Source organism: Callorhinus ursinus, unplaced genomic scaffold, assembly GCF_003265705.2.
Source record: "Callorhinus ursinus isolate GAN/ISIS: 27379988/994484 unplaced genomic scaffold, GSC_fseal_2.0 scaffold30, whole genome shotgun sequence".
In the NCBI taxonomy this organism is placed as follows: Eukaryota; Metazoa; Chordata; class Mammalia; order Carnivora; family Otariidae; genus Callorhinus; species Callorhinus ursinus.
The window spans coordinates 13,960,705-13,975,273 of NW_027397092.1; the positions used below are offsets into that span (position 1 = coordinate 13,960,705).

The 14,569-nt window shown below is 36.0% G+C and overlaps 1 protein-coding gene across 1 annotated transcript in view; it reads left to right on the plus strand.

The window, feature by feature from the left end:
- Positions 1-14,569, plus strand: part of ADAMTS19 (ADAM metallopeptidase with thrombospondin type 1 motif 19) — a 252,836-nt gene that overhangs the window by 181,400 nt on the left and 56,867 nt on the right. The window contains exon 17 of the mRNA XM_025860822.2: positions 12,801-12,958. Within this exon, the coding sequence (XP_025716607.2) occupies positions 12,801-12,958 (158 nt within the window). The remainder of the gene's footprint in view (positions 1-12,800; positions 12,959-14,569) is intronic.

Here is a 14,569-nt window from a genome sequence, read left to right on the forward strand (position 1 = left end):
ATTCCTCATATCAGTGAGGTCATGTGATACATGTCTTTCTCTGATTGACTTATTTCACTCAGCATAACACCGTCCAGTTCCATCCACGTTGTTGCAAATGGCAAGATCTCATTCCTTTTTATGGCTGCATAATCTTCCATTGTGTACATATACCACATCTTCTTTATCCATTCATCCGTTGATGGACAACATCTTGGCTCTTTCCACAGTTTGGCTATTGTGGACATTGCTGCTATAAACATTGGGGTGCACGTACTCCCTCGGATCCCTACATTTGTATCTTTGTGGTAAATACCCAGTAGTGCAATTGCTGGATCGTATGGTAGCTCTATTTTCAACTGTTTGAGGAACCTCCATACTGTTTTCCAGAGTGGCTGCACCAGCTTGCATTCCCACCAACAGTGTAGGAGGGTTCCCCTTTCTCCACATCCCCGCCAACATCTGTCGTTTCCTGACTTGTTAATTTTAGCCATTCTGAATGGTGTGAGGTGGTATCTCATTGAGGTTTTGATTTGGATTTCCCTGATGCCGAGCGATGTGGAGCACTTTTTCATGTGTCTGTTGGCCATTTGGATGTCTTCTTTGGAAAAATGTCTGTTCATGTCTTCTGCCCATTTCTTGATTGGATTATTTGTTCTTTGGGTGTTGAGTTTGATAAGTTCCTTATAGATTTTGGATACTAGCCCTTTATCTGATATGTCATTTGCAACTATTTTCTCCCATTCTGTCGGTTGTCTTTTGGTTTTGTGGACTGTTCCTTTTGCTGTGCAAAAGCTTTTTATCTTGATGAAATCCCAATAGTTCATTTTTGCTCTTGCTTCCCTTGTCTTTGGCGATGTTTGTAGGAAGAAGTTGCTGCGGCTGAGGTCGAAGAGGTTGCTGCCTGTGTTCTCCTTTAGGATTTTGATGGACTCCTGTCTCACGTTTAGGTCTTTCAACCATTTGGAGTCTATTTTTGTGTGTGGTGTAAGGAAATGGTCCAGTTTCATTCTTCTGCATGTGGCTGTCCAATTTTCCCAACACCATTTGTTGAAGAGACTGTCTTTTTTCCACTGGACATTCTTTCCTGCTTTGTCAAAGATTAGTTGACCATAGAGTTGAGGGTCCATTTCTGGGCTCTCTGTTCTGTTCCATTGATCTATGTGTCTGTTTTTGTGCCAGTACCATACTGTCTTGATGATGACAGCTTTGTAATAGAGCTGGAAGTTGTTTGTTGTTTTTTTTGAGAGAGAGATTGGGTGCACACATGTGGGGAGGAGGTAGGGGCAGAGGGAGAGGGAAAGAGAGAGAATTTTAAGCAAGCTCCATGCTCTGCATGGAGCCTGACTCAGGGTTCCATCTCATGACCCTGAGATCATGACCCGAGCCAAAATGAAGATTCAGACACTTAATGAGCCACCCAGGCTTCCCAAGGTCTTTCTTCTCTTTTCATGTGTTTGTTGCTCTAAATTTCCCCCATCATACTGCTTTTGCTGTATCCTCTACATTTTGCTGCGTTGGGTTTTCATATCCATTTGTCTCAAGATATTTTCTAACTTCCTTGTAATTTCTTCTTTAATCCATTGGCTTTTTGAGTGTGTTATTTCATTTCCACATTTGTGATTTTTGCAGTTTTCCCTGTGGTTGATCTCTAACCTAACTTCATCCCTTGATAGTCAGAGAAGGTACTTTGTAATGATATCTATCTCTTAGGACATGGCTATCTTCTCAGGGACCATTATTTATCCCACCATAGTTACTAATTTCTATCAAGTAGTTTATACCAGTGCTAGTTCTCCTTGATGACTGTCTTTATCACTCTAATGCATCAGCGAGTCCTGTCAGTTACTCAGATGTATCACGTTCTCTCCATAACCACTGTGACCCATCACCAAGTCAGTCCCTGCTGCCCTGTCCAGCTTTATCTCCTTTAGAGCATTTATCACCATCACCATCTGAGTTTTCTTATCTGTTCACATGTGTGCTTTTATATTGTGTATCTCCATGGTTAATTCTGAAGGCAGGGATCATGTTGCACGGAGCTTCACTTGCAATAACTCAAGCAGACTCTGGCAGACAGAAAGTAATAAAGACTTTTTATGAGTGAATTTTAATTAAGAAAAGATGGTTCATACTTGTATAGTAATTAGTATGGGCCACTTCATTAAATATATCTGTTAAGTAAATCCTCACATCTCTATGATGTAGGCACCACTAATTTTTTTAAAATCAGAGACTAAAGGACAAGAGAGTTTTAAGTTTCTTTCCCAAGATCATAAACCTAAAAAACTGTGATCTTGGATTTCAGACCAAGCAGTGTGGCCATAGTATCTGGTTCCTAGTATCTCTTTTTACTTTTTCTTTTTTATTCATTGCCTCTCACATTACACTCGTTATTTTAAGGTACATGTCATATATGAACACATTGGCCTTGAACTTCCCCCCAAACTCCTTTATTTCCCCCCTTTTCTTAATTAATGAGATCAAGTATATAGAGCTAGCTCAGGGGAATACAGATCATAAAAAGACAGTTTTCTTCTCCCATCACTGCCTCCAGGTCAGCCAGATCCCATCTTCTTTCCCTGATGCATATCTCTAAACATAAATCTCCAACTACTTTTTCTTATGAAAAGAAAATTTAATTTAAAATGGAATCACATGTCTGTGCTAATATGTGGACTCATTATTGTCAGTTTTCTTTGTACTTAGAATTAGGCATAAGTTACTAGGGTCTTTTACTTCATAAGGAAACAGCATGAGTGCTCCCGAACATCCTGAATACTACTCTAGAGATTGGGGTTGAAAAATATAATATGTTACCACATTTATTCAAGAACCCACTAAGTTTTCTGCTTAACTGAGAAAAATCACAATTTTCCTGATGAATTAGAGGAAGGGTGCAAGAATGAAGACAAAGTGACCGCTTGCATAATCCTATCAAAGAATGGGAATGGGAAGAACCCAGTGGCTTCTAGAAACTGAAGAAGTTGAGCTCATGAAACTTTTGCAAATGGATGTGTTGATAGGAGATGAAGATTCAAGGATGACTTTTAGGTTTCTGGATTAAATAACTGGGCAAATAATAATGGCATTTACTGAGATAGCACACATGGATGGGGGGCAAATTTGGTTAAAAAAAATGATACAGTATTAAAATCCTAGATTTTAAGCCTCAAATCTTAGATTTCAAACCTATTATAGAGAATACATATCATAAAACACATTTCCTAAAGGCCTTTTCGGGCATTGGAAGGAAGTTATTGAAAGTCTTTTTTTCTTAAATAGCATTCGGAAAATGGATTATTTCCTGGCAAACTATACCTAAAACTATATATTACCTCAAAGGAGACAGTTAATTCCCTCCCAATACAATTATTCTTTTTCATTACTCTCTGAGTTGTATTCCCATACGTAATTATTATCTGTGTTTCTGAATATCATGGCTTAATTGTTTTGTTAAAAATTAGAAAGTCTAAAATGTACAGGAGTTCAGATGGACTATACATCTTTACAAAATCATTATAGCTTAGGACTTGTAAAAGTCTAAAAAAATAAAGGTCATATGGGTCCACTTACCTTGCCTGCAGTTTTGCATGCAAACCACTATGGAAAAACTTTTTGCTTAGAACAATTTAAAGTGTTGAGCAAATTACAAAAGGAAGAAAAAAAAACCACATTTTAAAGTTACCTCTAAACTGAGAAGAAATTAAGGAAACCTCACAGGCCAAAAACAAAGTGAGAACAGGAAACCAGAGTATTAGGCTGACTGAAACTTCGCTTATGCTTAAACCTGGTGACTAGTTTAGATTTTGAACACCAAGGCAGACCGTGGACAGAAGACAAAGCCTGAGGCTTTATAAAGTGGAGGCTGGAACAGGAGACACCGACATAAAGCAGGACCCCAAAGGTCTACAAGCTCAGTGTGAAGGAGACATAGAAGTGCATTTGCACCATAAAAGGAGAACGAAAAGAAATGTGTCTGTATTAACTTTGGTACTGGGTGGAAGTAGAAAATGAACTTCCCCGAAGTCTCCAAACCCAAAGCAAATGCTCTATGGATTCATAGCACTAATTTACCCAACTAGGAAGTCCAAAACTCCAAGTATTTTATTTTAATAAAGTTACCGAGGTGGCTGGCATATGGAAATGCAAATCCTTTTTGAAGTAATGCACCTTCAAACCAGGCGTCAAAGGAATTTTATAAGGTTCAACAAATATAATTTTGTACTAAAAAAAAGTTCAGGAAAACACAACAGGGAACAGACACTGCAAAAATAAGGGAGAACAGAATCAGATATGTATTTGGATCATATACAGAAAATACAAAAATAGTATAGTTGTTTTAAAATATGAAAAAGGGATTTAAAAATAAGAATAAACAAAATTGACTAAAAACATATTTAAATAACCAAATACAGTTTTTTAAAATTAAATTTTAAAAACTCAATAAACTATAAGATTAGGAGAAAAATAACAGAAATATACAGAAAAAAGGAAAAAAGAGAACATAAAGATGGTATAAATAAAACAAAACATACCAGCAATCTTAAGCATTTAAAAACTAAAATCTCTAGTTAAAAGACAAAAATTATCAGACTGGATTTTAAAAATAATTCAGGTATATGATATTCATGTAAGACACAAAAACTGAAAATCAAAGAATGCAAAACTATACTAGAAAAAATACAAACCAAAAGAATTCTGATAGAGCCATAGTAATATAAGTCAGAACTCACTTTTTTTTAAAGATTTTCTTTATTCATTTTTGAGAGAGAAAATGCACACCTGCATGAGCTGGTGGAGGGGCAGAAGGAGAAGCAGACTCCTTGCTGAGCAAGAAACCTCATGCAGGACTCGATCCTAGGACCTGAGATCATGACCGGAGCTGAAGGCAGATGCTTAACCGACTGAGTCACCCAGGCACCCAAGTCAGAACTCACTTTAAAGGAAAATGCATTGTTTGAGATAAAAAGAAGTCACAGAATAATTAAAAAAAATTTAATTCATCATTAAGACATTATAATTTTAAAATTGTATGAACCCAGGAATTTAGTTTGAAAGCTTTTAAGCAAAAATTGACAAAGAAAATTTAACAAATAAATTACCGTCATAGTGAAATTATACATTAAATATGGGCATGAACTGACTTCTAACCAACATGTTTAGGTAACACAGAATAAGATAAAATTATTTAAACAAGTAATGCTGGAATAATTGAGTACTTATGTGAGGGGCAAAAACTGAACTTTAACTCCTACCTCGTATCATACACAAAAATTAACTCAAAATGGAATGGAGATCTACACAAAAAAGCTAAAACTCTAAAACTTCTAGCAAAAAACATAAGAGAGGGGCACCTGGGTGGCCCAGTTGGTTGAGCATATGGAACTCTTGGTTTTGGCTCAGGTCATGATCTCGGATTTTGGGATCCAGCTCCCACATGGGGCTCTAGGCTTGGTCAGGAGTCTGTTTGAGATTTTCTCTCCCTCTCACTCTGTCTGCCCCCACCACCACTCACGTGCTTTCACTCACGCACTCACTCTCTCTCACTCTAAATAAATAAATAAATAAATAAATAAAATCTTTTAAAAAAATAAGAGAAAACCTTCAAGACATTTTGTGGCTGGCAAAGATTTCTTTACAATAGATGTGCAAAAATATCAACCCCTTCACCCAAAAATGAATGTGTTTGATTTCATCAAAAGTGAAACTATTGCTCATTAAAGCGCACCACTAAGAAAATAAAAAGGCAAGTCATAGTGTCAGAAAAATATTTGCAAAAAAACTTATCTTTTTAAAAAAACTTGTCTCTAAAATATATAAAAATGTAATTTTCCTGAATATCTAATAAATACCAATAAATGTTCTTAATCAATGTATTACTTTTCAAGGAAACAATAAAATAAAGGTATTTATATTTATTATCCATCTTAAAACTTATTTTTAGTACATTTAAAGAACTCTGAGCCCCTCCTCTTCTATTTTATAATATATTTTGTTAAAACTGGCAATAAATTTTCTTCAATGTTTGAATGTTGGTGTTTTCTTTGTTGGAAGGTTTTTAAATCCCAATTTAATTTCTTTAGTGTGTGTCTGTGAGAGAGTGTGTACACACTCATATGTGTGTATGTATATGACTGTTCAGGTGATTTCTTCTTTGGTCAGATTTGGTAATTGGTGTCTTCAAAGAATTAAGCCATTTCCCTTACCTTATCAAATTTATTGTCTTAAAGTGGTTTATCACATTTTCCTATTATACTACAATGTCTATAATATTATAGCAATATTCCTTCACTCATTTCCCATATTGTTAATTTGTATCTATCTTTTTTTACTTAGACTAGACTTTTATCAGTTTTTGATCTTTTGAAATAACCAATTTTTGATGTCATTGATTGCCTTTGTTGTTATATATACTTTCTATTTAATTTGACTTCTGCTCTTTATTTTTCTTACCACTTACTTTAGGTTTGAATTGCTCATTTTTATACCATTTTCAGGTGGAAACTCAGATAATTGATTTTAGTCCTTTCGTCTTTGCTAATATGACAATTTATCCATCTAAAGACTGCTTTAGCTGTGTATCACAATTTATGGATATTCTAATTTTAGTTTAAAATATTTTCAGATTACCATTGTAATTTTCAACTTTGACCCATGGGTTGTTTATAAATGTATTGTTTAATTTCCAAATACTTGTAGATTTTTTAAATAGATACTTTGTAATTGATTTCTAGTTTCAATCTATGTGGTTAGAGGATTCACTGAGTGTGATTTCAGTTGAAACTTGTTTCATGGCCCATGGCCCATGTTGGTTAATATTACATTTATACTTTAAAAAGCTATATTCTGTAGTTGCTGACTGTTCTCTAAATATTGCTTAGCTCCATTTGGTTTACATTTTCTGTATTCCTATTGATTTTCTTCTTGTTTTACAAATTAGGGAAAGAGAACTACACTCCAACTGAAATTGTGGATTTGTCCATGGCTCCTTTCAATTATGTCAGCTTTGCTTCATGCATTTTAATGCTCTCTTACACATTTAGGATTGTATGGTTTACTTAATAAGTTTTAAATGTCATTTAGAATTTTACATTTAAAGTAATTTAAATTTAAATGGCATTTTTAAAAATTCTCTTTTTATCTCTGGAAGTATTCCTTACCCTGAAGTCCATGCTATCTGATACTGATATAGCCAATACATCCTTTTTATGATTAGTGTCTCATGCTTAATTTTTCCCATCCTTTTAGGTTTAATCTACCTATGTTTTATTTTTAAAGTACATTCTTCTAAATTGAATACAGTGGGGTCTCTTTTCCCCCTCTGGCCTGACAGTCTCTCTCTTTTAACCAATACCCTTAATGCATTTAAACATAATATAATTATGGATACATTGAATTATTTTCTGTTTTCCATTCCTTTTTATTCTTTTTTCCCTACGTCTGCATCTTCTGTTGGACTGAGGGTTTTTGTTTTTGTTTTTTTTAACATTCCACTTAATCTCTTGTTTGCTTATTTGCTGTATATGGCTCTTGTTTTATATCTTTAATGGTTGCTTTAGGATTTACAGTATACATTTTTAACTCATTACAGTCTCCTTTCAAATTATATGATACCACTTTGCATGTACTGTAAGTTCCTTAAAAGTGTATTTCCCTTTGCCTGTTTCCCTTCCTTTGTGCTATTATGCATTTTATTTCTACATTTCATATAATCACTTTATTTTCATATATGCCTCAATCACCAAAATAGATTTTAATCATTTTTGCTTTAAAGTCAATCATCCGATACAGAACTTATTAATGAAAAAGAATAACTTCTGTATTTGTACCAACAGTCTTCATGCCTTCACGTAGACCACCGTTTCCACCTGGAACCATGTTCTTTCAGCCTGAACAACATCCTTTAACATTTCTTGCAGAGCGAATCCACTGGCAGCAAAATTCCCAGATTTTGTTTACTGACAGTGTATTTTTCCTCCTTATCTGAAGGATATTTTTGCTAGATATAGAATTCTATATTTTGTTTGGTTTTGCTTTATTTTGTTTGGTTTTCTTCACTTTAGGTAATGGTTCATTGTCTTCTGGCCTCTATTAGTTCTGACGGTATATCCAGAAAATTTGTAATCTTTTTTCCCTTTATATATAAAGTACGTTTTTAGGATTTAATATTATTCTTCCTAGCCTTGGATTCCAACAGTTTGATTATGATATGCCTTGGTGAGCTTTCCTTGTGCTTTTCTTGCTTGGGCTCCATTGTATTCATTAGTACAGTAAGTTTATGGTTTTCATCAACTTTGGAAAACTTTGGAGCATTATGTATTCAAATAATTTTTTTTGCCTACCCCCTGTTCTCTGGGATTCCAGTTACACCTGTATGAGTCCACCAGGTTTTTCTCTTGGGTCACTGATGCTGTTTGTTTTTTTTAAAGGTTTTATTTATTTATTGGACAGAGAGAGAGTACAAGCAGGGGGAGGGAGAAGCAGGCTCCCCACTGAGCAGGGAGCCTGATGAGGGCTCAATCCCAGGACCCTGGGACCATGACCTGAGCCGAAGGCAGACGCTTAAGTAACTAAGCAACCAGGGCGCCCCATTCTTGTTTATTTTTTCAGCCTTTATTTTTCTCTCTGCATTCCACATAGTTCTAATCTATCAGCTTCTCGTCAAGTTCACTGGGTTATTGTGCAATGTCTAATCTGCCCTTAAGCCCATTTAGTGAATTTATTGTTTCAGATATTTTATATTTCTATTCTGAGGAATTTGATTTGGTTATTATAGCTTCCACTTTTCTCTTTAATATTATAGGTTTTTCTTTAAATTCTTGTGTATACTGAACATATATATATATATATATAAGCTTTTATAAAGTGTTGGTCTGCTGGTTTCATCATCTCTACTATTTCTGGGTCTCATTTTATTGACAGATTTTTTTTCCCCTGATTATGGGTCACATTTTCTGAACTTTTTCACGTGTCTAGTAATTTTTTGGTTGGATGCTGGACACTGTTAATGTGAGAGTGCCGAATGGCTATTCTTTTTATTGATTGTTGAGCTTCATTTTGCTGGCCACTTAATTGAATTGCAGATGAGCTTAAGTTCTTGAAGCTTTTGTGAAGGCTTTGTTAGGGTGGATCCAGAGTAGCCTTTATTCTAAGACTAGGCTAACCTTATTTCTAATGGGCAAATTTTTTTTAGGTGCTCCACTCAAGTCTATGTTGTATATTCAGTAGGATCTATCCACTCTAATTGAATAGAACTCATATGTCTGCCAACCGTACATGAGCTCCAGGAATTGTATCATTTCCAGGCCCGATGTAGTTTGTCTTTTCCCAGCCTTGAGAAATCTCACCACACTTATTTGCAGCTTGGTATGTAGCCATAGGCTCAAAGGAACACCTTTGCAGATTTTTAGAGCTTGTCTGTGCAGCTCCCTCTTCTCCAGGACTCCATAAAATAGATTTCAGATGCCTCACGTGATTTGAACTCCATTCTCTGCATTGGCTTCTCACTGAAATCCCCATTATCTGTGCTCTGCTTGAGTTCCCCCCTCTCTATGGTTTGTTCTGAGAAATATCTTCAGACAGAAAGTCAAGCAGTTTTAGAGATCACATTTGTTCTCCTCTTAGGGACCTCAGTTCTCTCTTGCTATTGTCCAGTGTCTGAAAACAGTTGTTTCATACACTGTTCAGTTTTCTCCTTGCCAAAAGTGTGAGAGATAGTACAATTCCATTTACTACAGTATGGCCAGAAGCAGGTTTTTCTAAAAACACATTTTTTGAGTTAATGAATTAAAAACAAAAACATAGAACAAGAAAAATTCCTTATTCAGCATACTGATTCTTCCTATGCTATTAAGCTTATAAATTATGTGAGTTTTCAGGTACATGTGTGTGTGCCATTTTTGGGGAAAAGCTGAATTCCAGAAATATCAATTGAGTCTAAACATTATACTATAGCCACCCCCAGAGGGTTTTTTAAGGCATTTTTTTATTAGAGATTTTCAGGAATTATTTCTTTATAATTATGTCCTGAGTGTATGTTGAAACACAGAAAAAATATGGAATTATAGTGGTCACAGTTACAAATCTAGGCCAAAATCGTTTCTTAAAATATTTAATAGATTTTGAGAAATTCAAGGAAGTATTTTACCTTTTAGGCAAAATCACTTTTTTTTTATTTTGTTATGTTAATCACCATACATTACATCATTAGTTTTTGATGTAGCGTTCCATGATTCATTGTTTGTGTATAACACTCAGTGCTCCATTCAGTACGTGCCCTCCTTAATACCCCTCACCAGGCTAACCCAAACCCCCTCCCCTCTAGAACCCTCTGTTTGTTTCTCAGAGTCCATAGTTCTCTTGGTTCATCTCCCCCTCTGATTTCCCCCCTTCATTTTTCCCTTCCTACTATCTTCTTTTTTTTTTTTTTAACATATAATGTATTATTTGTTTCAGAGGTACAGGTCTGTGATTCAACATTGTTACACAATTCACAGCGCTCACCATAGCACATACCCTCCCCAGTGTCTGTCACCCAGCCACCCCGTCCCTCCCACCCCCCACCACTCCAGCAACCCTCAGCTTGTTTCCTGAGATTAAGAATTCCTCATATCAGTGAGGTCGTATGATACATGTCTTTCTTTGATTGACTTTAGGCAAAATCACTTTTTTAATCAGTTTAGCATTTCCTGAAGTATATCCATTTATAGATGGTAATAGCTATTTGCAAAGTGTTAAGTTTTCTGTCAACATACTACCTCTTCAAGTTTAAAATTCAAGTTAAAAATGAATACTTATATATTTTTCATAAATCTGAAAATATGTATGCTTAATATCTTATCTAAAATATTATACTTCATATGCAGTATATGGCAAAGATCTTATTTAGTAGAAATTAAGATTGATAAGGTAAAATTTCAATAATTTTATTGATATGTCACTTATAATGGGAATATCAGCCCCAGAAAAATCTCTCTGTGGGACCTTTAAGATCTTCCCATTTGTAGCTCCCTCAGTCCTGAATGTTCTCTCTCTGCTTCTCTTTTCCCCTGGCTCATAGCCTCGGGAAATGATGTCCTTCAGACAAGTTTTTCTTCATTCTTCCTACACAAGTTCCAGCGAATTCCAGTTAGATTATAAATTCCATAAAGCCGGAAAACATATTTATAATTGTTAATTTTGGGAGGTCCCACAACTTTGAGTATGTCCTACTTTATACTTTATTGGTTAATAAGTAATTATTCAGTCATGATGAAATATTTTACATGAAAAAGTTGCTTCAGAGAAGGTATTCAAAAATGGTACTCGCGGTGACTGTTAGGGAAGCCTACATTGGTGGAACCTTTGTGAAAATCAACTTGAAATTGTTTTTCAGTCTTTAAATGTTCCATTTATTTGGCTCTGTAATTCCAAATCTGGGATTCTATCCAAGGGAAATAATCAGATACACATATATTTAGTATACAGTGTATTTATCTGAGCATTATTTACAATATAAAAACTGGGAAACCAAATATTCAATAAATGGAGATTAGTTTGAAGGATATTTAGGAAGATTTACTGGCTTAAGTTTTCAAAACATTTTCATAGAATTATGACATAAAAACCTTCAATTAATCTTCATGTAGATGTCTCTTAGGATGAGAATTCAATTATATGCAAGAGCCTGGAAGTTTAAGTTAAACAAATAAATCATTTGAAACAAAATAAGAAGGAATCCTTAGTTTAAAATGGTAACTATGACATTTCAGTTCCTTGTCATGAATCTTATTTAAATAGTAGCAGAGATTAGATCAAAGAAAAAAGAAAGAAAAAATTAATGTAGGTAAACAAAGTTATTCTGTAAAATCCTGTATAAATGATGGCTGTTTATAGGTAAGAATTAGCATTCATCTTCCATTCTTTTCACAGCAAATAACAAACATGATGTTCAAGAGTCCTGAGTTCTGTTTATAAAACCAACACATTATGTTTGAATTGTTTTGTAATGAATATAACCTTGTCATCCCGATCTGTTTGTTAACATGCTTTTTTTTTTAAGATTTTATTTATTTATTTGAGAGAGAGAGAATGAGAGATAGAGAGCATGAGAGGGAAGAGGGTCAGAGGGAGAAGCAGACTCCCTGCTGAGCAGGGAGCCCGATGCGGGACTCGATCCCGGGACTCCAGGATCATGACCTGAGCCAAAGGCAGTCGCTTAACCAACTGAGCCACCCAGGCGCCCCTGTTAACATGCTTTTTAATGACCTTTCCTTAATCACTTTTTTGGGTGGCATGGGACACACAGGGCAAGTATAAGATACAGTGTCAGCCCTCACATTCTTCACGGGATTACTGCGTAGACAATACAGATACACAGAGTCTTTTTTTTTTTTTTTTATGTTTTTAGTTCTAGGTAATCTCTACACCCAAAGTGGAGCTCAAACTCACAACCCCAAGATCAGGAGTAACATGCTCTACGACTGAGCCAGCCAGATGTCCATGGACACACATAGCCTTAAGATAACAATCTGTTAAAGAATAAATAATTATGGGCCAAAATATGGGTTACAGATGTCAAATGTCCAGAGGAGGTTGGAAGAGGTAAAGATAAATGTGACTGCATAGCTGTAGTCAGCGTCAGGAGGGAAGGCGAGCTTATGTCATGTGCTCTATGTACTTCCCTAAAGAGGAGATGCCTTGTGTCTTACACCAGGGAGTTTTTAACCCATTCGTTTAGAAATGAGTGAACTGCTTTTAACAAAATCATGTGAAGTGGATATTGATTAATGATGCTGACTTGTTCAATTGTTGTAATATATTTTTGAACCTCTTTATAGCTCTACGAGACGCTGGAAAACAGTCTATTAATAGTGACTGGAAGATCGAACACTCGGGAGCTTTCAACTTAGCAGGCACTACTGTCCATTATGTAAGACGAGGCCTCTGGGAGAAGATCTCCGCTAAAGGTCCTACCACATCACCTTTGCACCTGCTGGTATGAGGGGACCAACTGATAACATTGCATAATCAACTTCCTATGTCAAAGGCCATTCCCACTGTACCTTCTCTAATCTTTTTTCCATGTTTGAATTGTCAGGTAGACGTTCAAAATTATTTAAGAGGGGGGGGTTTAGGTTTTCATTTTAATGTGTTTTAAATCATGATGTCAAAACCAAAAATTATTGCGAGAAGAGCAAGACGTTTTAGGGAATTCACAGACTCAAAGTAGAAGTGAATTGTCAGGCAATAAAGAGCCTGTTTTTTCTAAAAGAGCAGTTTTACCAGCAGCGGCTTAGTGAACTACTAACAGGAGTGGGTGTCTGTAAAGACAGTGTTATAATATGGCAACTCGTAGCATCCATGGAATGGGCGTTTTCTGAATCTGCATAAAACGCCTTTGATAAAATGGTAACTTGTGTAGGAAAAGCTTTGGTAAACATATCTAACAATGCTTCCAATTACCCTCTTCTGTTTTTTTACTGGGTGAATTGATTCCTGTTCAGAATTATGAAAGCTTGAATTCTTTGGGATGATACCTTTCTTTACCATGTAGTAGAAGACTGCCTCTGAGGCAGGACAGAGAATGGAGTGAAGGAAGCCGAACAGCGGGGCTCTGCATCCAAGCTGGTGGCTGGTTCACATGCTCCTTTTGACCTTGAACTTTGCAGTCAGTGGTAATGGCTCAGGAGCCTGAGGACTGACTGCATAGCTGGCATGTTCTCCATCCTAGTGGCAGAGTCTGGACTTCAGACACTTCAACACCTCCTTAAGTCCACACATAAAAACAACTCTAAAACACGATCAACTGACTGTTTATTTGGAGTGTGGTGTGCCACATTATTTAATATCGCTGCATGATTCAAGTTGAATTTGTCTTCAATTGGAGACATCTGTGTCGCTGGTCTAGGAGCCAGAGTTCAAATCACGTATCAGTCCGTTTGCTTTTCCTGCTTTAATGTGCCTACAGATCACCTGGGGTTCTTGTTAAAATGTACATTCTGATGCATTTGGTCTGGGAGGGACCTGAGATCTGCATTTCTAACCAGCTCCCAGCTGATGTCACTACTGCTGGTCTAGGGACCACATTTCAGATCACAATTTTTTATAGAACTGCAATCGTGGGCCTGACCAACAGGAATGAAGGGAGCAAAGTGAGATGCATGGAAACCTTCTGCTTCAAATCATCATCATAATGATAATACATCCCATTCACTGAGCACTGAGTCAGATACTGTTCACAAGTACTTTGCATTCATTACAGCATTCAGTCCTCACAGAAACCCTGTGTGATATGTATCATTATCACTCCAATGTACAGGTTAAAAAAAAAAACTAAGTATGAAAAAGTTAAGTAATGTGCACAGTATCTCCCAGTAAGTTGTTTAGCTGTGAATAAACCAGGTATTAATCAATCTTTGATGCTTCCTCTCTGATGGAAGGCTCAGCTCTAAGCTCTTTACACCAGACAACATGGGATCCTAAGTATACACATACTTTCAATAATTGTGTTCTTCATCTCCTCCCAGTTCCTTTGGATCCTATTATTTAATTTGAATTGGAAGCTCTACTCTGTGCCTTGGGCCATCTGGAGAGAGAAAAAAAATGA